At 49.7% G+C, this 21,239-nt stretch overlaps 1 protein-coding gene across 1 annotated transcript in view; it reads left to right on the top strand.

Annotated features, from left to right (window-relative positions):
• LOC122382794 overlaps positions 1 to 5,973 on the top strand; it is a 72,934-nt gene extending 66,961 nt beyond the window's left edge. The window contains exons 23-25 of the mRNA XM_043368594.1: positions 10 to 162; positions 514 to 1,170; positions 5,899 to 5,973. Of these exons, the coding sequence (XP_043224529.1) occupies positions 10 to 162; positions 514 to 1,170; positions 5,899 to 5,973 (885 nt within the window). The remainder of the gene's footprint in view (positions 1 to 9; positions 163 to 513; positions 1,171 to 5,898) is intronic.
• Positions 5,974 to 21,239: the final 15,266 nt, after the last annotated feature.

Genomic DNA, 21,239 nt, shown 5'->3' with positions numbered 1-21,239 from the left:
GTTCCTCAGCTGCTGTTAGGCTCTGAGCAGCTGTCGGGCGCGCTGACGCTCACCTCACGGCGCGCTGAGCTGCAGCAGCTGCTGAGCCAGCTGCACGTGGCGGCCGAGGAGCGCTGCAGCCGGCTGACGGAGAGCCTCGCCCAGCTGGACCGACACAGACAGGTCAGACTCTCGGGCGGATCATTGGGATGGAAGGTCAGACGCGCAGTCTCACACAGGGGCGGAAGGTCAGATGGACCGGCAGACAGGTCAGATGCTCATTTGCTTCACTGCCCTGATCGTCAGTATTGGACCTATGGTAAACAGAGGACGCTGTTCTGAGAAGCTGCGATCCACGCATTTTGGTGAGCGTAGCTGTCTCTGGGCAGACCGTACTGTTTACGAAAAAAAAAAAAATGTGACCATACAGCTATCTCCTCGTGCGATATGCATGCCGAAGCCAAAATTCGCATTTCTTGGAATTTGGTTTGTATTTTCTTCGATGACTGACGTGATCTTCCTTTCTATCGACAGGAAGTGGAGCGTCTTCGAGCTCAGCTGGAGGAGGTCTCGCCTCCCGTCAGAATGGTTCAGACGGAGGTGCTACCAATCACCGTCGAAGCCAGAAAATCAGCTGAAACTGCTGATGGATCTTTGGAGCAGACCGAACCTGCACGAACAGGGACTGAACCTGATGGAGCCAAACCTGCGAAGACAGTACAGCCCGAGCCGGAGAAGGCACAGACGGTTGCTGCTGACAAAGCTCCCGACACAGCGGCTCCCTCCCCCGGCGCCGAGATTACAGTGCCGGTGGAGACGACCACTACTGTAGTGCCACTGAAAACCACCCCGAAGGCGGTCCAGCTGAAAAAGTTCAAACGGCTGGGCACGACAATCGTGAAGAAGCTCAAAAAGCGTCTGAGGTCGGCTCCGGCTGAGGTGAAACCCACGGAGTCTATCACTGCGGAGGTGGACGCGGCTTCTAAAGCGTCCCAGCCCGCCGACACAGCCCAGAACACTGAGACATCGCCTGCACAGCCGACTGGTGTGCCCGAGCCGTCAGCAGGCGGGAAGGCGAGCCGGGTCTCCGAGACACCCGTGAGGCCGTCGCGGACACGGGACACGGCCACAGACCAGTCGCGGACTCTGGATGCGACCACGGATCAGTCGACACTGCCGGCCTCGTCTGAGGTAAGTGTTTCGTACGTCTGTCACGCAATACACACAGGATGCGCACGCCTGTCATCGTCAGAACAAGACGAGACGGTCGTTTGGCGTAGGTTTGTCCACGTTCAATCCATCCGGCGCCCTATGTGGTCAATTGGTTATAGAATGACGTGAATTAGCTTCGAATTATGGAGTCGCCGATTAGTAATGACTTTCATATATGTATAGTTTCACCCTCTACCAAAGCAAGTAGCAATCAGCGTTTTCAATGCCAATTCCAGTTAGCTCAATATGCCACCAGCAGCCATTTCTGTGAATTCAGCCTGTGTGTTTGGCGGCTGCGGGGTATGACGTGCCGCAGTCGTTTGGACGACTAATTTATTCATGAATGCCGATACTCACTGGTGATAGCACAATTGACGTCATCGATGACGGAAAAGTGCTGACTTGATCGGACCTCATCTGTCCTGGTGGTCCCAAGATCTCTATGGTTCCAACCGCAGTTTTGATACGAGTTGCGGGTGCTGAAGCTGTGTTGCCCGCAAGTTTTGAATGGTAGCCTTTAGGTAATAGGCTAGCGGATAGTGCTTGACTAAATTCTGCCATGCATCTTAGATGTATGTTTCCGAAGATTCTTTCCTTCCGTGTAGCGTAGATCTCGTTGCGGCTGATGAATGTGAAATGATGATCTGCATTGTACCACATGCATGCTCAAATGATGAACGTATAACGCAAACATTTTTCATACCATCGTGATTTTTTTTTAATCAGGATAATGTGTGTTATTTTTCATTTATATAGCTGCATAACTTAAAAGACACGAAAAAAGCTCTTCACCCAATATTTTTATTATTGTTTTACGGTTTATGCCTGATGTCTGTTTTCCCTCCAAGCTTTTTCTTGCGCGTGCTAGTCATGTGATGTCTGGCTGGTGTCTCGGTTGGATCATCCCTCGGGATTGAGTGGCTGATGTAACCAGACATTCTCCGGGGAGGGGGTGCTGCACTGAGCAAGAACCGTTGAGTGACGTCAAATTGGCCAGCGAAGAAGAGGGTGCAGACGACAGTGCGGTCATACCGTTATTTCGTCCCCTCCTCCACTGTGTCTAATGGCCTCAACTATACAAATACATGCCAACCATTCAGCCCAACGGTTGGCAACCGCAATTTGGATAACAGTCGCACCACGAGGAGCGCCAGCCTGCAGTGGACGATCCGATATCAGTCTTAAAGGTCAATTGCAAACACCGTCTCCCGAGCATAAATCCACTGCGGAAGCATTTGGACTAACTTACACTAATTGATAGCTCGAACTCTCCAAGTTAAGCCTCCTGGAATTTATCCAACTATGAAGTTCCCGGTACGAGGCTGTTGCAGCCGCCTGATCAAGACGGTCATACGCTCCGAGCCTGTTGCTGAAATTCCCACTACCTCGCAGTCTCGCGAGCTGTGCTTACCGATAGCTGAACGGGGGAGCTGTCCCCGTCCCCAGAGAGCGGGCGCCGGTGCCTGCGGAGCTCCGATAGTGCCGAACGGACCCGCCCCGCGCCCCCAGGGTACTGTTCCTGGGTCACAGCCGCGCTGCTGAGGACGCTCTTTTCATGGGTGACGTAACATGTAAATAATGATGGCAGCGAGCGGCTGAGCGGGCTACCAGGCCCGTCACGGCCGGTGGAGTTTATTTACGGGCCGATCGCCGCCCACTGAACCCGCTCACCATGCTCGACACTCAGTCCCGGCACAGGTCAACGAATAACCACGTCAACACCCTACCATTTCCCTTAGTAGGGGCAACAATCAACATGCAGTCAAAGAAGCGGCCATCAACCGTCTCTACCTACCATGAGTCTAATCCGTTCCCTAACGCTACCAACAGTCACTCACCGTACTTACAACTGTCGGACTTTCATGGCGAGGAGTTGACCCTTGCATTACCTGTTACATTTTATATTATTGAAAAATAACTATTATAATTATATAACATTGCATAACATTTTTCAACACCAAACCCCCGACACATAAACACTCTCCCCCCCCCCCCCCCCCATACACACAGACTGTCGGGGCACAGACACCGAGAGGGTGGCACGTGTACCCAACTGTAAACACGAGTGGCTATATCACAGCCGGCCACCCGTGTCCGGCCGCGTGCTAGCTGCCCACACACTCAACATTCCACAGGCATATCGTATACGGCCTCCTGCTGATAAAAAAACGGCAGACCGGTAACCGGTTACCCTGATTCAATGAGCGCCGGCATTAAATGCCATTTTTCGGATGGTGGGTTTTTGACTTACGATGGCCGAGCGATGCCTGGTATGTGGTTGAATTAATGGCATGCATGCTCAGTTTTCCGTTTTAATTCTTTGCCGGCCATTGGCAACACATGATTTTATCTGCGATTGAAGCGTCATTCCTGCTATGCTGGCAAGTGGTGGATATGAGCTGATCTGGCCTGTGATTGTGTCAGCAAGTCGTTACTGGGTTCAATATTTCGTGCAGACAATATTCGACTTTATCCGTGTAGCCCTTATCTGGCTATATTTGGACTAGCTCGGCACGATTCTATAATTCTAATGTGTATCACAGCGGCCTTGTGCAACATGATCTCATTTATCTATCGACAATGCATGCACCCACTGGAGCTCCATATATACTTATTATGCAACGGAGCGAGTGCAATAAAGGTCGGAGCCTCTACTGCACGTCTTCCAATGATTGCCGTTCGTGATGCACGTTATATATCCTTGATTCAGTACCTGCAACAGACCTGACCAGACCAGACTGTCGCGTCCCTGGCCCGACCGCGAAAACAACAAACACTGTGTTTATGTGTGGGCGGCGGATCCGGCCGGGCCGAGCTTAGCCTGTCGCTCTGAGAGCTTGACAGATGCTGGGTCCGGGACTGGGCTGGTGGCAGTGGGTGGCTGAGGGTGCTGGGTGGCTTCCACTGCGTCACGGATAGAGCGCCGTCTGCCGGCTGTCTGTCTGTCTGTCTGTCTGTCTGTCTGTCTGTCTGTCTGTCTGTCGGTTTGTCGGCTTCTTGTGTTTGTGTGTGCCTCTAACGCTTTTGTTGTTTGTGCAACACTCGTTTTTGCTTATTTGTAAACTCTCATCTCTCGTTTTGACCGTGGGCTATTGTGCTGAATTTGTTGATTGATTGTCGGCCCAAACAGATGTAGAGTCAACAACGCCCCTGGTTAGCGGTCATCCGAACCAAACCAATCACCGTGTTCCCTGTCGGTGCGAACTGATGACCGGGCCTCCGCGCTGGCCCCATGGAAGTCACGAACCACGCCGAGACCTTTCGGTCCTCACACTCTGTTCATGCCTCCCCATGGTTCACGGTGACCCACCGGGAGAGAGGGTGTGAGTGGAGAGAGCGGGGCGCGCGGAGCTGCGGCAGCTCGGTCTGCCGTCTGCCGGCGGGCTGCGCCGGGACCTTGGGCGGCGGCGCGGCGCGGCGCCGGCCGTCTGCCGGGCGAGGGCGGTGCCTCCGCGCCGGTCGGCCGGTCAGTCGGGCGCCGCGCTGCGTCGAGGCGCCTGCGTCCAACCGCTCCGCTGGCACGAACACTGTGGTGTACCGAGAGTTCGTGTGTTTGTGGCGAAGCAGTGAGGTGGTAGTGTGAGCTACTGATACTGGCCGACAGAGGTTGGCTGGAGGAGGACCTCGGCGGCCCAGAGCTGGCTTCTGTGAGTCAGAGTGCGAAGTCGCTTCGGTTTTGACCACGTGGTTTGTAGTTCGGCCAACGTTTGGTATTTATTAAATCAAATGTTTGGATTTTCTCTCGTATTCAAAATTCTTTTGCATATCCTCTTCTTTCTGTTCTGCTTGTGTGAAGCTTTGTGCTCTCGGTCTGGTGATTCTTCAATGCAACATTTCTGACTTAACCGGCATGTCTCCATGTTGTTATTGTACGCCAGTCAACCTCAGGTTTTGACATTACTATTATGCATTGTTGCGGCACGGTGCTGAGAGCTGTCGTGGTCAAACGGCAGTGTTGTTTTTGGTCGGCCGCCTGTGATCCATTACAGAAGCCGGGGACACTGCACCCGGACGAGCGCAAGTCCGTGATAGATTATCGCACGAACAACAAAAAAAAAAAAAACGGATTCGTGAAATTCCTCAGTCGTGTTGGGTCGAGGCGAGGCGAGGTAGAGCGAGAGTGAGAGGTTTCGCTATTATTTCGGGCGCCGGCTCGTGACAGAAACACAATCACGATAATGATTAATCGTCTTGGCCGCAATTGGCGATAAGGAGATACATGAACAAGATAAAGTGTCTGAGTAGATATTTCTCGGACACACTGTTTATTTCCATTGTTTTCGCTGATTTTCTGAAGCAATGGGCTTAGACATTCCGTTTTCTGATTATGAAATGGTTTATTTATTAAACGCAGTTGCATAACTTATTGCTTATTGACAGGGCTCGTATGTAAGAATTTTGATTTAAAAGAATTGTCGTGCGGCTGCTTTTAAAACACCTTTTTAAAGATATATCTTACCTACTGTATCGGTGTTTGAACAATTTCCGCTCGTCGTCAACTGCATGAACAACTGTTTGCTCACCATATGCTACACGAGTGTCATGTTTTATTTTTCGTTTTCTCCGCCATGCCCCAAGTCTATTGTTAGTCGGTGATTATCCCCACTATCCAGGACGGTATAGAACTCCCGGCGAAACTGACCACGTGACCCGCGTGGTCGGCCCTCACCGCTTTTGGTTGACCTCTGTGACCTGTGTCTGCCGCAGGCGGCCGGCAGAGGAGGCGAGCAGCGGTCGCCCACCGACGTCCCCGACCCCGAGGTCAGTCAGAGGACGGGATAGGGCGGGGAGAGACGGGATGTGATGGAATGGGATGGGATTAGACGAGACGGGTCGGGTCGGGACGGGTTAGGTCAAGTCGAGTTGGGTGGAGTTGGATCTAGTAAGGGTTTGGTCGATTTGGTGTGAGACTTGAAAAATCAGGTCAGGTCGGAAACAAACGGCACGGATCAAAACTAAGTCGTGCGGGTAATGCGCTCGCGTTTGCGCGCTGAAGTGGTTCCAGGGAATGTCAAAACGTCAACCCTGGGAATCAATACACCACCAGTCCACCAGTGCCGGCGCTGCTGACCACGGGTCGTACAAGCCACCCTCCCCTTCATTGAGAAGCAGCTCGGGCGCCGTTGCTCTTTGAAGCCCTCTCAGACTTCCCATTCATTCTGTCGGGCTGTTACTTCTGGCCGGTAGCCCGGTCCGCGCCCTAACCTTCCCCTCCCCCTCCCTACCACCCCGACTCGTCTGAGTCGGGACGCAGTGCGTCGGCCTCGACTCTCGCCACAGACCGCGTGACTGTCTCTGAATGGGTGGGCTGCCAGCGGCTTGGGGCGCTGACCGGCCGGCCCTCGGGCGCCGAACGGTCAGGTGTGGTGTGGTGCGGGACTAAGCGCCGGCGGACAGCCTTTAGTGGCGGTATGGAGTGTGTTTGGGCTTTGAGCGCTGTGCCTTAGCGGTATAGCTGTGCTGTGCTGTGTTGGACGTTTCATCAGCACTGTCCAGTGTCCAAATAACTCTTGGGAGTTGCCCGCTCTGGGGATGAGCACGGTAGGTGGGCGGACGAATATGCTATGGGTGAACGCACGTAGAGGTGTGGCTGTTGGTTCAGCGACGACCGCTCCTCTCTAATGACCTCGCCGACGGACACGAACGTGTTTGCGATGCTGACTGGCCAGAATCTGTTTGATCTTTCCACAAAAGAATGCGGAGATGGCACATGTATCGAGTCATCTGTCTCTGTTGGTTTTGTCCTCTCATATATTGAACTCTGCCTCCTTTGGGGATTTTCTTTGGTCATGGTCTAATCCATAGGCCTAGCAAGCCTTTACGGTAGGCATTGTTTAGACAAGTGTGTGCGTCCAAATGCGCATGCCTTTTCTTTGAAATTGTTTCTTTGAAATTGCCATATGTTTACAAATCACGGACAAGGACACACAATACACATTGCATGGTTCGTCGGTACTTCACTATCTTTGAAGGGATCGCTGCATCTGAATAGTCGGTTTTGACCATGGTTCGTTGTCCCAGTTTCATTGAGCGAATCCAGCTGTGAAGGTAATGTGCTGGAGCCTGAAGAGTGCAGGGGAGCGTTGAGTGCTTCATTTCGTCACTGTGCTCGCTAGTCTTGTTGCAGGCCATTGCTGGCCACCAAGCTACGTCAAAAGGCAGTAACAATACTGATGTAGAGTGCATACCGACCTCTGCCTACTAAGACGTATTCCGCGGCAGTATGTGTGCTGGACTACCACTCAGCAGCGAAAGTGTACATACATCACAAGTATCTTAGATTCAGCCAGGTTTCCACTGGTGTCCACGGGTTATCAGTGGAAACTGGGGGGAGGGTCATCATAGATCATCCGATGATATGGATTATCCACGTTGCTGTTTTGACTATTAGAAAGCCCGGTCGATTTCTTGAGTCGAGTGTTTGGGAGCCATTGAACGGCGAATGCCCTCTTCAAGATACTTCGCACCAGACTTGTGCCGGGACCAAAAATCAAGATCCAGGATCCTCAAGGTCCCACGGCAAATTCAATTTTTAGAATCCAAGGTTTCCAAGGTCCAACGGCAAATTCAATTTCTAGAATCCAAGGTTTCCAAGGTCCCACGGCAAATTCAATTTCTAGAATCAAGGTTTCCAAGGTCCCACGGCAAATTCAATTTCTAGAATCCAAGGTTTCCAAGGTCCCACGGCAAATTCAATTTCTAGAATCCAAGGTTTCCAAGGTCCCATAGCAAGTATACTTTGCAGGGTCCACAGTCCCCAAGGTCCCACGACAAGAATGCATTGCAGGATCCACAGTCCCCAAGGTCCCACAACAAGAATGCATTGCAGGATCCACAGTCCCTAGGGTCACACGAAAAGTGTGAATTTCAGGATCCACAGTCCCCAAGGTCCCATGACAAGTACACACTTCAGAGTTCAGGGTCCACAGTCCTCAAGGTCCCACGACAAGAATACATCTCAGGATCCAAAGTATTCAGGGTCCCACAACAAGAACTTAAACAAACTAACATTCTGATGAGCAGACTTACTTCTAAATATTCTGCCAACGGATGCCCAGCAACATTGAAAGGGGCAGAACCTATGCAAACCTGTGGACTGTGGTGGTTTTATCGTTAACCAACATAGGTAGGGGGAGCTTCAACACAAGTTAAAAATGAATCATAATATCAATCTCTCCTTCTTTAACCTGACAAATTCATAAAAATATAGGTAGGTAATAGGTACCTTGCAATTTGTATTGTCGTGTCCCTTTCAATTCAATCTTACCTTATCAGTAGGAATGTAGGATAGCACCTCACAGTTATTGAAGACAGACATTCAAGTATTCTTTCAGGCAATATAAAAAACCAGAAATAAAACCTACAGGCTTCATAGAAATGGAAAAGTTGAATTGGATAGGTATATGCTTTCGATTTTCTGCACATTCAGTTACATAATACCTTGGATAAAAAGTAAAATATGTTCTAAGTCTTGTTTGCGCGAGCGCTCACAGAAAAACTGAACGACTAAGCCAATAGAATTAGAGTACCTATCAGCGAGCGCAAACCTTACTTACTGTTCATTCACATTAGATTGAAGGCTCTGAACAAAATTCCATCTGACAATTTTTTCGTCAGCCGGTTATTCGTCGGCAGATTTTCGTCTGACTTTTTCGTCTTGCATTTTTTCGTCTGTTCGAATTAATTTGGTGCATTTTCGTCTGAGTATTTTTCTGTCCGGCATTTTTTCGTCTGGACGAGGCGGAAAATGTCCTTATGAAAATAATGCGCGGACTTAAAAATGCACAGACGAACAAATGCATAGACGAAAGTCTGCGGACGAAAATCTGCAGACGAAAAATTGTCCGACGAAAACCTGCTAAACGAAAAAGTTGAACTGTCATGGAATCATTGCTTATATTGCTCATTGCTCAATGGTGATTTGATGAATTGCAAAACAAATAAGTTTGACACTTACTTGGTCAGTGGGTAGCTTCCAAGTAGCTTCAAGCCCGGCATATCACAACCCAGAAAATATGTGAGGTGAGATTAGAAAAGAACTCTCCAAACCACCACTGTCCACTGTTTGACAGTTTCATAATCCATAACATTGATAATGTAAAAAGCTACCAGGTCTCTTGTTCCAGTTCTGCCTCACAGCCATGGCAACGATTTTGCTCTATATATGTCTACACAGTCTGGTTCGTTTTCTCTTCGTGTAGCTATCTAGCCCCTTGCAGCTGGTCGCTCAACCATAGATATTTATTGAAGTGCCTACAGACAAAACCTAGTGCAGGGTCCTTAGTGGCCCATGTGCAACATAAACCTCATGGTCCAGCTTCCAGGATTCTTGAGGTCCCTCAACAAAATGATGGTGTAGGTCCAGACCGTTCTCCTAAGATCCCATGACAAATAATAAAACTGGTACTGAAGGTCTGCATTCTGCAGGGTCTTGCAGCATACCAAAATTTTGAGGTCCTAACCCCTGGGTTTCCATGGTTTTACGGCATATGAAATGTTGAGGTCCTGGGTTTCTAAGGTCTCATGTCACATGAAATGTTGATGTCCTGGGATTCCAAGGTCTCACGGCATATGCAAATGTTGAGGTCCTGGGATTCCAAGGTCTCGCGACATATGCAAATGTTGAGGTCCTGGGATTCCAAGGTCTCGCGGCATATGGATGTTTTAAGGTCCTGGGATTCCAAGGTCTCGCGGCATATGGATGTTTTAAGGTCCTGGGTTTCCAAGGTCTCGCGACAAAAATGACAATACAAGGTCCAGGATCCTTCAAGGTCCCAGACCTTGGACTCTGCGAACCCTGGATCTCGGATCTTTTTGGGACCTTGGCACAAGTCTGCTTCGCACTTGAGTGTTCGGCCCGCCCTCCGCCTTTCCGCTGCACCGGTAATCCACTGTATCCTGTGCCGGCCTATCGGAGCGGGCCTCCCCAGCCAGGGTGCTATCTGTGTGGTCTGGTGACTATCGTAAGCCACCGCCGCGGCCCCTCCCTGATGTGTGTCATACATGGGAACGGTGACGGCACAGGTCCCTCTGCTGGTGTCGCCGCAGCGTACTTGGCTCCGTCAGCTGCTCAGACTAGCTGCTCAAACCCGCTGCTCAGACTGGCTGCTCAAACCAGCTGCTCAGACCGCGTCCGGTCCCTCTCCTGCAGGGCGGCGATGAGAGGGAGACGCTCTCCCATCCCTGCCCCTGGCCCAGACCCTCTGTAACGGTCCTCTCTGGCGATAGGTGACGGAATCAGGCCAGGGTCGCGCTCGGGACCGTCGCCGGTCGAACAGACCTTTCCCGTGACCTTTCCCCCTAGTAAATGATGAAGCGCGTACCCAGGCGGAGTATTTATCGTTAGGGTTCAGCGATCTGCGTGGCTGTGGTGTCGTGAACCGTGAACTGCCGACCGCTGGCGTCTGGGTAGAGGGGTCTGTTTATTCATTTCGCTCTCGACACGGTAAATATTTTTCACTTGCTGTTCTTAGAACTAACCAGACCTGACCTTGACTGATGTCACGTGCCTCATGCTCGTTGGCATTAAACCAGCGTTGCCGCTCCCTCATTCAACTCAAAACAGTTCGTCTCTGGTTTGTATATTCACTATCACCGGTGATTTATGAATCTCCATTCCCAATTATTGGTTGTCTTCTGACCTTGGTCATATCTCTGGGAGCGCCTCCGGGTCGCGTCGGTTCGTCCCGTGGCTCCCTTCACCACGTGGTGTGGTTGGGCGGTGTGCCAAGCCGCTCCCCGGCCCGGGGGAGAGGTCCGTTGGCTGTTCTCTCTCTCTCTCTCTCTCTCTCTCTCTCTCTCTCTCTCTCTCTCTCTCTCTCTCTCTCTCGCTCTCGCTCTCGCTCTCGCTCTCGCTCTCGCTCTCGCTCTCGCTCTCGCTCTCGCTCTCGCTCTCGCTCTCGCTCTCGCTCTCGCTCTCGCTCTCGCTCTCGCTCTCGCTCTCGCTCTCGCTCTCTCTCTCGCTCTCTCTCTCTCTCTCTCTCGCTCTCTCTCTCTCTCTCTCTCTCTCTCTCTCTCTCTCTCTCTCTCTCTCTCTCTCTCTCTCTCTCTCTCTCTCTCTCTCTCTCTCTCTCATATGCCATATGGCTGGGATGTGGCCAACGCCGAACCTCTCGCACCTCGTGTGATGGGCGGGCGAGCGTTTACTGTGTGGGAGAGCTGACACTCTGTAATTAGCGGGGAGCGCACCACGCCAGTGCAACATCAGCTGCGAGCTCTGGATCAGCTGACTCGGGACCGCACGGGATGCGGTGCTGGCCTGCTAGTGGAAGACCCTATCGCGTTGCACATTTAGGTGCCAATCAAGCAGCAAGCTCGTTACATGTGCCTAAATAAGCACTTGAGTTGCATTGCCGCATAATGTTTCCGCCTCTGGCCTGCCTTATCGTTGAAGTACCGCCACTTTGTTTTGTTACTCTGGTTATTTCGCGATGGTTGATAACCGATAGCCACTGCAACCGTCTCAAACGATAGCAAATCAGGATGGCGCTGCATTTCAAGGGCAGCCAGCCTCTCTATCGATTTATGCTCGTCTCAAGGTTGATCGATTTATGAATGACCGCGAGCTGTGCAGTATCAGCTCCGCATCAGTCCATATCAGTCCATAGTATCAGTCCATATCCCGTGACTGCAGCCGGTGGACTGACCGCAGAGAGCCGATGGTTCCAGCCGCAATTTGCCCGCGGTAGAGGGATGATGTCACCCTGCAGCTCTCGGGTGCCTATCGCAGCCCAACACTGCGCCGTGAGCTGTACTGCAGCTCCTGCGGCGCCTGTAACGGCAGCGCTACCCGGACGGGGACTGCACTGGTTATCATCTGATCGCCGAGTTTGACGCCCAGTTCAGCTTGGCCTCGGCCGGTTCCGCACTGGTTGTGGTCACTTGTGTCCAATCATCTGCCTCGACTCCAGCTTCATCGCCGGATCTTGCTTCTGCAGCGGTCTTTGTTTACTTTAAACACCAGCCGCTTCTCTGACTATCGTTCCTCTGCTCGTAAACCGGCTGTGTCTTATTGTGACTGGGCCTATCTGTGAGCTTATCTGCGAGCCTCGGGAAATCAGCATCTTGTTTTAGGGCTGAACTATCAGTACTGCAAGTCACGAGGACGCCAAGGTTGTACCAAAACGCACAGCAGGAGCTACTCATTTGAAATGGAAGTAGATCCAGATATGGCGCAGAGGACCGCTCGGGATCGTAATTTTAATTCCGCGCTCGTCGTGTCTCGTCGCGGCGGGCGAGCAGGGTCCGCTGGCTGCCGGCCCGTCTCTGTTCCATTCCTTACGCTCGGAGTCACATCGCCGGCTCCCTGGACCTGCCTTCCTCGGCACCTGTCAGCCGGCGCCGGAGGCTGTCAGATAACCTGCGTGTGGCCTAACGGACCTGCCGCGCCGCTGTTGAAGGTGTCAGGACAGCCGGCGGCCAAGGCCGAACTCTCTCTGGTGGAGGATTCTCGGAAGTGCGCTGCCCTGGGCCGCTGGGCCGCATGGAGACCGAGACCGCTACCGATACCGACTACCGACACCGCTACCGCCAGTGACACCGCTACCGGCGCTGACACTGACTACCGACACCGACTACCAACACAGCCACTGACACTGACTACTAGTGGTGTCAATCGGTTACCAAAATTTCGGTATACCGATACCGAACCAATACCGATTCGGTATTCGGTATTTTATACCAAAAGCATTTGGTATTTTGTCGGTATTATGAAAGTCAACTACTGTCATAAAAATTTGAAAACATTTTTTTATAAACTTTCTGAACTCAAATTTGATTTGCTAAATGACATTGGATGAAGAAAAAGGACAACCATGACACATTTCTCCCAAATGCATGATGTCATAAGAAGTGGGCAAACACGTTATCTGTAACATCAAACACATCAGTCTACCAATGTTAAATGGCAGCTTATCAGTGCTAGCAAATTCCAATGCCATGAGGATAATTATCTTACAAAAAAACTTATGTGCAAGACATAAACATGTATCAATGTTTAACTCACTGTATACTGGAAAACATACTTTAACTACCTTACTCAAAATTTCCCAAGCATTCATTAGTAACAAATTTGACTTTGTTTTGATGAGTCTGTGATTGATCTTGACCATGTCTTGCTCTCCATTTCACTGCAATGCAGTTACATTATCCAAAAGTCAAAACCCTGTTTTTATAGCACTAGCTTCACCATTATCATCTAATATTGAAGGCAGCATTTATCACTTTATCATCACCCCACAAATTCACAACTTCGCTCAACTTCAAAAAGATCCTGTACATATTTTATTTTATTTAATTAGTGTTCTCTTTCCTGCTCTCCTCAACAGATAGAAATCGCTAGCAATGTAATCAAAAGCATTCCTAAAATAAAATTGGGTCTTAGCTTGATTCGCAAATAGCAGTTTAAAAACTGAACACAACTAAGAACTTTTTAATGTCGCAGCTGCGCCAAAACCCGATGTACCTCAATAACTAATAAAGATAATTGAGCAACTTTGTTTTCTGGTTCATAATTCTTTATCAATAACAGCTTAAAATCTTTCTTGAAATAATTTTAAGATGCCAAAATATGAACATCATATTTATAGCCTAAGTGTTCTTAAGCAAAAAAGAAAAAACTTTGTTTTATGCAGTTCCGTGAGTTTCGTGCCTAAATGCAAATGGCCGCCGCCTGCAAGGCTGCCATTAGCCCCGTTTACATAGGAGTTGCCAGATTCACATGCCAGCTCGATCTACTTTCAGGTGTTCGGCCTCCGCCATGTCGACAAATGCTGCGCAGCAAATACAAAATCCAGAAATGTGGTAATGGAGTGCTGGCCACCAAAAAGAAAAAGCCTGCCAAGTTTATGACGCTCTTCATGTTATGTAGTTTTGATAATAAACGACGCATGGGCTTCAAATGAATTGTATGTCGTACATTTGGGCATCATATGAGTTGAATATTGCAAAGTTTTTGCCCAACATTTTAGCATAAGACTAAGTTGTTTCAGAGGTGGAGATCTCGGGGGGGGGGGGTCGGGGTGTCAGGACCCCCCTGAAAACGAATTACTGCTATGTAAGTCAACGGTACTGCATCCAGCCCGCCTCCATCTGCCCGGCCTGGACCCCCGCTGAAATTTTGACAGATCTCCACCCCTGAGTTGTTTCCATGAAAACGATGAAAATAAAGCTGATTGTTATGTTCGATGCACTCCTTGCGGCTTACATTTAGCGGATTGCATTTATTCATATTCTGCATTCATTTATAGAAAGATCAAATATATAACACCCCTTTTCCCGCTTACCTTCAACCTCTGAGCAGTGACATTTTCTTGATCGATTCAAAAGGCATGGAAACACCAAGCAGAAACTGAGTGCGTAAGATATTTGGTAGCAGGTATCACATACGCTCTAAATGACTTTCTAAGCAGATTCGAGAGTCAGTACCTAATTACCTCTAATCACGTTGCGCTCATTCATCAAGTCAAATACCTAAACCGATTGGTAGCGTCATCTAGGCGATCATAAGTGCCAAACTGCTAGTTGAAGACTTCTATTATAGATGGCACTGCTAGACAAGCCAGAGCTAAGCCAGAGGATTTTACCCCACCGCCGTGAAAAATTCCTAACCAAAGGCGCACTCCGGTCCCCTCAACATAAAACTCCCGATATTTCTCTGACCAATCAGAGTAAGCCTTGCTCGGCGCTGATTTGCTAATCAGAAAATGACGTCATTAGGGAGCCACGGCGTTCAAGCTGTTTTGTGGCGGTTCAAGTGATACACTTAGAAGTCATATTTTGATGTTTTTAGAAAAGTCTAGGATGAATGCTTTTATATTTTCAGAAAAGAACCCTTAATGTTGTTGTTGATAAACCCAACTTCGCTATTTTTGCCAATAGTAATAAGCCAGGAAATCATCTCTTGATGGGTCTTCACGCTAAATCTACCACCCCCAACTACGTCATCATCGTTCCTAAGCATGCTGTACTTGGTCATACTTCGTTGCCCAGCACTAGTTAGCCTTGATTTCCGCCAATCAGAGTGCAGAGCTGTCTGCCGAGAGACAGCAGTACTCGATATTAGTGGTGGGCCAAATACTTGTTTTCTAAGATGTTTTTCTTTCAAGCCTTTTATATCTTACTTTTGTTTATATTATATATCGTTTTATATTTTGTTTTTGTAAAGTATATCTGCATATATTGTGATTTATATAGCTTTACTTAGCTAATATGGCAAAGTGTTTACGAGGGGGTGCAGGGAGATATGGCAGCAGATATGGTGCTTGCAAATAGTCTTTGTACGCATGAAATAGTACCCTTTTTTCGAGCCGAAAATAGCCTATTTATTGCAATTTATTGATGTATTATGCCTGAATTCCGAGAAAGTGGTCTTTGTAGCATTGAATACAGTCACTTGTGTAGTTGCAAAAGGTCACTGGCCAGTTTTGTGATATCTCTAAGCCATCTAGGGAAATGTCTAAATGCTATGTAAACAGGGTTATTGTGGAAGAGATGCCACGTGACACGTGTCAATGATTCCGTAAAATTATGGACATTTTACTTAGCTTTCATCGCGATATCATTACAGTGGTGTCTGCTATCTATCAGTGTGCCTCGTAAGTAATTATTTATCAAGATTTGTTGTGTTAAACATTTGTTTATGATGAAAAATTGGTTGCGTCACTATCGTCACCATCGCTACTTGAGTTGAACTGTAGGTATCATGGATTTTGTTTACATTAATGATATAGCCTTGCCCATCATTGTCATTTGGTTACCATTTTTGGATCATGATAACACACGTAACCCTGTCTTGACTGGACTTGAATTGAATGACTTGAATTGAAAGGACGTTTGATGGTTCAGGCATGGATGAGATTCAGGGTTCAAGTTCTTGTCCTATATCACCTCATGCAGATGACTTGAATCCACATTAGGGTGGTCCGGTTTGCATCACTTTTTTGAAAAGTCACGGTCTCACCCCCCCTATCTGGTGCATTTTGGGGCGCTGATTACGATAAGCACATAAAAAATGCAAATTTCGATTTTTTTTTGTAGGCCCCGGTCGATCAAAGATTTTGAAAATTTTGCGAATTCGCACATTTTTTACCATATATCAGAAAAATGAAGAATAAAGTTATTAAAATGATATTTAACAGATGCAGCAAACATATTCCTAGGCGTATGTGCGCAAATTAGTGAGCTAGGGCCAGCCAAATTATTTTTGGACTGAAATTACTGAGGCCATTTCCGTGTTTCCGCTCCCGGCCGCTAGGTGGCGACCGCCAGGGCGGTCGCTACCGGTAGAGGACGGGCCATCGCTCTCATGTGTTTTGACGCACTGCGACGACATTTTGAGTGACGATACTGATATTTACAAACTAATGACACAAGCGGTGTATTATTCTGCCTATTTCAATAGAATTGGGTATGAAATACCCACAAAGGAGTACGCACCACACCCACACAGCCTGGCGATTTTGCCGGCACTAGTCACAACCACTAAACCTTACGCAACGGCATAAAACGAACAAAGCAACAACATGTGATATTTAGCACATCTCGCACAAGGAGATTATGTCCTCTTATCCTGGTGTCCATCTAAGCTAGGTCACAGCGCCCGCGACTATAGCGCCACTTGGAGTCCGACTACTGACTACTGCCCGCGAAAGTGACGCCGAAAGGCTATCTTATTCAAGCTATAGCCGTCCTGGCGCACCGCGCTCGCCACCGCTCCAGAGGACTGGGTGGTAAGCTTGACGGCGCGCTCTGTGGACTGGGTGTGACATGGCACCCTAGTCCGCAGCGGCTCGTCCACCAGTGCCTCCAGGTCGCCGTCACTGAGAAAGCGAACACAAGGTGGCTCTACATCAGCCACTCGAGCGTACATGGTGACGTCGACAAGCTCCGTGTACTGGTGAGCAGACACATTCACCGACGCGCTTTGCACACGGAACTGGCGAACTGGCCCAGGCTGCCGGCGAGCTCGTGCCTCGCGCACCATCTGCACGGCTCGTGCTCTGACGTCACGGCGCTCGTCACCGAGCATACCGAGCACCACGTTCTCAGGATGAGCCATCAACGCATTGCCGCACAGCTACCCTGAGCAGTTTGCAGGTCTGGGCCTCCCATGTGTTGCCTCTGTCGCTGCAGCTGGTCGAACAGATGTCGGGGCGCCTCCACCAGGTCCGGTTTGTGCTTGATGGCCAGAACGGTCGGAAGGTACACTGCCACGATGTAGAGGGCGAGTGTCGTCAGACGCCGGTGTCTGTCCGTCACCATGCCATCGTCCTCAGCGCTGGGAGCCGGCTGCGACATGTACGCCCGGAGGAGACGGCTCTGCGCCGTGTACCAGCGCGCCATGTTCAGCTGGCCGTGGATCCGGTGCTCCACGGCGCTGCCATCACCGGTCGTCACACACCTGGCGCACTGGTACAGGAGCTGCATGTCGGAGCTCAGGGACCGCTCGACTTCAGGTGACAGCGCCGGCAGGTCGGCAGCGTGGTTCCTGAGAACGTGGTGCTCGGTATGCTCGGTGACGAGCGCCGTGACGTCAGAGCACGAGCCGTGCAGATGGTGCGCGAGGCACGAGCTCGCCGGCAGCCTGGGCCAGTTCGCCAGTTCCGTGTGCAAAGCGCGTCGGTGAATGTGTCTGCTCACCAGTACACGGAGCTTGTCGACGTCACCATGTACGCTCGAGTGGCTGATGTAGAGCCACCTTGTGTTCGCTTTCTCAGTGACGGCGACCTGGAGGCACTGGTGGACGAGCCGCTGCGGACTAGGGTGCCATGTCACACCCAGTCCACAGAGCGCGCCGTCAAGCTTACCACCCAGTCCTCTGGAGCGGTGGCGAGCGCGGTGCGCCAGGACGGCTATAGCTTGAATAAGATAGCCTTTCGGCGTCACTTTCGCGGGCAGTAGTCAGTAGTCGGACTCCAAGTGGCGCTATAGTCGCGGGCGCTGTGACCTAGCTTAGATGGACACCAGGATAAGAGGACATAATCTCCTTGTGCGAGATGTGCTAAATATCACATGTTGTTGCTTTGTTCGTTTTATGCCGTTGCGTAAGGTTTAGTGGTTGTGACTAGTGCCGGCAAAATCGCCAGGCTGTGTGGGTGTGGTGCGTACTCCTTTGTGGGTATTTCATACCCAATTCTATTGAAATAGGCAGAATAATACACCGCTTGTGTCATTAGTTTGTAAATATCAGTATCGTCACTCAAAATGTCGTCGCAGTGCGTCAAAACACATGAGAGCGATGGCCCGTCCTCTACCGGTAGCGACCGCCCTGGCGGTCGCCACCTAGCGGCCGGGAGCGGAAACACGGAAATGGCCTCAGTAATTTCAGTCCAAAAATAATTTGGCTAGCCCTAGCTCACTAATTTGCGCACATACGCCTAGGAATATGTTTGCTGCATCTGTTAAATATCATTTTAATAACTTTATTCTTCATTTTTCTGATATATGGTAAAAAATGTGCGAATTCGCAAAATTTTCAAAATCTTTGATCGACCGGGGCCTACAAAAAAAAATCGAAATTTGCATTTTTTATGTGCTTATCGTAATCAGCGCCCCAAAATGCACCAGATAGGGGGGTGAGACCGTGACTTTTCAAAAAAGTGATGCAAACCGGACCACCCTAATCCACATCCCAGTTAAGTTACTGACCTGAATATTTGTTCATAGTTGCACAATACAGTTACATTGTTTGCAGTGCAAATAATTTAGAGATTTCCTGACTTGTTTTGGTTGCCTTATTTTAAAGTATTACCTTTCAGTGCTTATCATTTGTTTTGAAAAAGTTTGAAGCATTTGTTTGATGATTCCCTGAATTCGGTAGGGGAGAGTGGGGTAAGATGACCAGGGTGGGAAAGACGCCCCACCCCCTCTAGCGGCGAAACAAAGAATCGAACCTAGAAATTAATGTTCTTAGCGTAAAGCGGAAGCCTGCCTTGTTAACTGCACAAAAATTTGCGAAGCTCGGTTGGGCAACGGCTGGCTGGTGATTGCATGTTTTTTATTTGCTGTTTTCAAAAAATATTTTGGTGTCAAAACATTGCAAATATCAAAGAAGGTAGATAATATTTGCGTCCCTTGCTATAGTCGTGATACATCAACATGCGTGCACTGTGTCCCAAACAGTTTGTTTCAGGGTGTAGTTTTATGGCTAACAAATTGTACTGATTTAATGTTACTTCGGTACCTTGGGGTAAGATGCCCCCTGTCCTGATGGGGAAAGACGCCCCGCCCTAAATCCGTAGGCTGTCCTTCAAGCAGCCCGTCAAATCATTTATTACATACTTGTGATGAGAGACAAAAGCCGATCTGGGACTATTGAGAGTCCAGTACGGTCGGGTGCTCCCCATGCCGGTCTCTCGGCCCACACAGCGACTTTTTGGGGCGGCATCTGACTCTGAGAGCCTTCACGACGGCCTCTGTGGGCCCCATTATTGGCTCCAGGACCCCTCACGACATCCTTTGAGGGCTCCCACGTTGGCTCCACGGGCCGCGCTGGCATCTGAGGTCCCCACGATGGGCTCGAGGGCCCTCAAGCATCATGAAGACCTATAAGGGCCCCACAGTGGTCTCCGAACGCCACCACGGAGGCTTGTGTGGCCGCGCTGGACTATGATGGCCCTAACGATGACCTCTGAAGCCCCTTACGACTACTTTTGAGGGCCCTTACGATGACGTTTGGTGTCTACTGCAGGCTCGAAGGGACTACTGATTCGTTCAGGCGATTCACGTGCCCATTTATGTCACTTATAGTGCAGGGGGCATCTTCCCCAACGCCAGGGGGCGTCTTTCCCACCCTGTGGGGTAAGATGCCCCCTTTCACTTCTTCAGGAAAATGCTTAATAGCAAAACAAGTTATCATATTCCAGGCACGAAAGTGTGATCTTTTTGGAGAAAAATGATGTCGGCTTCCGTTGAAACTCCAAGTTTTTGCTTTCCGATCGTCATTTTCGAATAATATATGACATAGTAAAACCCTGGGCATCTTTCCCCACTCTCCCCTACCTAGTCGGTATTTCACCCTATTTCTGCAAATCGGTTCGGTTTTGGTATGCTCTCAGTAGTTTTGGTCGGTATCGGTTTGGTATTGGTTTCCAAAATTTCTGAAATTGACATCACTACTGACTACCGACACCGCTACCGACATCGCTACCGACACCGCTACCGACACCGCTACCGACACCGCTACCGACACTGCTACCGACACCGCTACCGACACCGCTATCGACACTGACACTGGCGCTGACACCGACGCTGACACTGACCCCCGCAGTCGGAATGTATTCAGGCCGCCTGCCCTCGTCGTAACGGCGGTACGGATAGCGGCCTCTCCCGAGAGTGGGCGTCCGCCTGTGGTGGCCGGCGTATTCTGTATGGAACGGGACAATTTATACAGAATAGTGCAGCGGCTGCTGCAGTAACAGTGCCGGTCGCTTATTCGACTGCACGACGTGTCGAAAGACTGCCGGGGTCCCATAGCGTGGCTGCACGACTATGCTGAGGCTGACTCGAAGTTAAGTGTGTTCTGTGTCATTTGTTCTTGCCTTATCTACCTGTGAATTGGTATAGGTTAATTGGTATAGATGCATGGTATACGACAATTCCATCTCCTAAGATTGTTCTAGTAGCCGAATCAAGGATGGGAAAGGGAGGGTGACGGCTTAATAAGTGAGGCTGAGGGTGAAGGCTTAAAATAACCCGTCCTTAGAAATATCGACTTCATCATTTGACGTCACTAAAAATGGACAAATAGCTCCGCCCTTCCTTACCGAGAATATGCCATCAATTTATATTTTCTATCATGGCCTGACCCGGATGGCCTCCCAGTACCGTCCAATCTAACCGGCTGCTGGCTGGGCCATGATACATGCCATCCGGCCATCCTCGATTCTGACAAATGGGCGGCGCGCCTGCTCGAGCGAGTCTCTGATCAGGAGCCAAAATACCTCGGGGTGATGTGCTATGGCAATAGCTGCGTTTTTTATGCAAGTGTGGGGCGACATTAGGTCATAAAGTGTGAGCTGTGAAGCTGGCCTTACGACTTGTGCGCAACA

This window comes from Amphibalanus amphitrite, unplaced genomic scaffold (assembly GCF_019059575.1).
Source record: "Amphibalanus amphitrite isolate SeventyFive unplaced genomic scaffold, NRLGWU_Aamphi_draft 000147F_arrow, whole genome shotgun sequence".
Lineage (NCBI taxonomy): Eukaryota > Metazoa > Arthropoda > Thecostraca > Balanomorpha > Balanidae > Amphibalanus > Amphibalanus amphitrite.
This window is presented reverse-complemented; position numbering and strand designations above follow the sequence as displayed.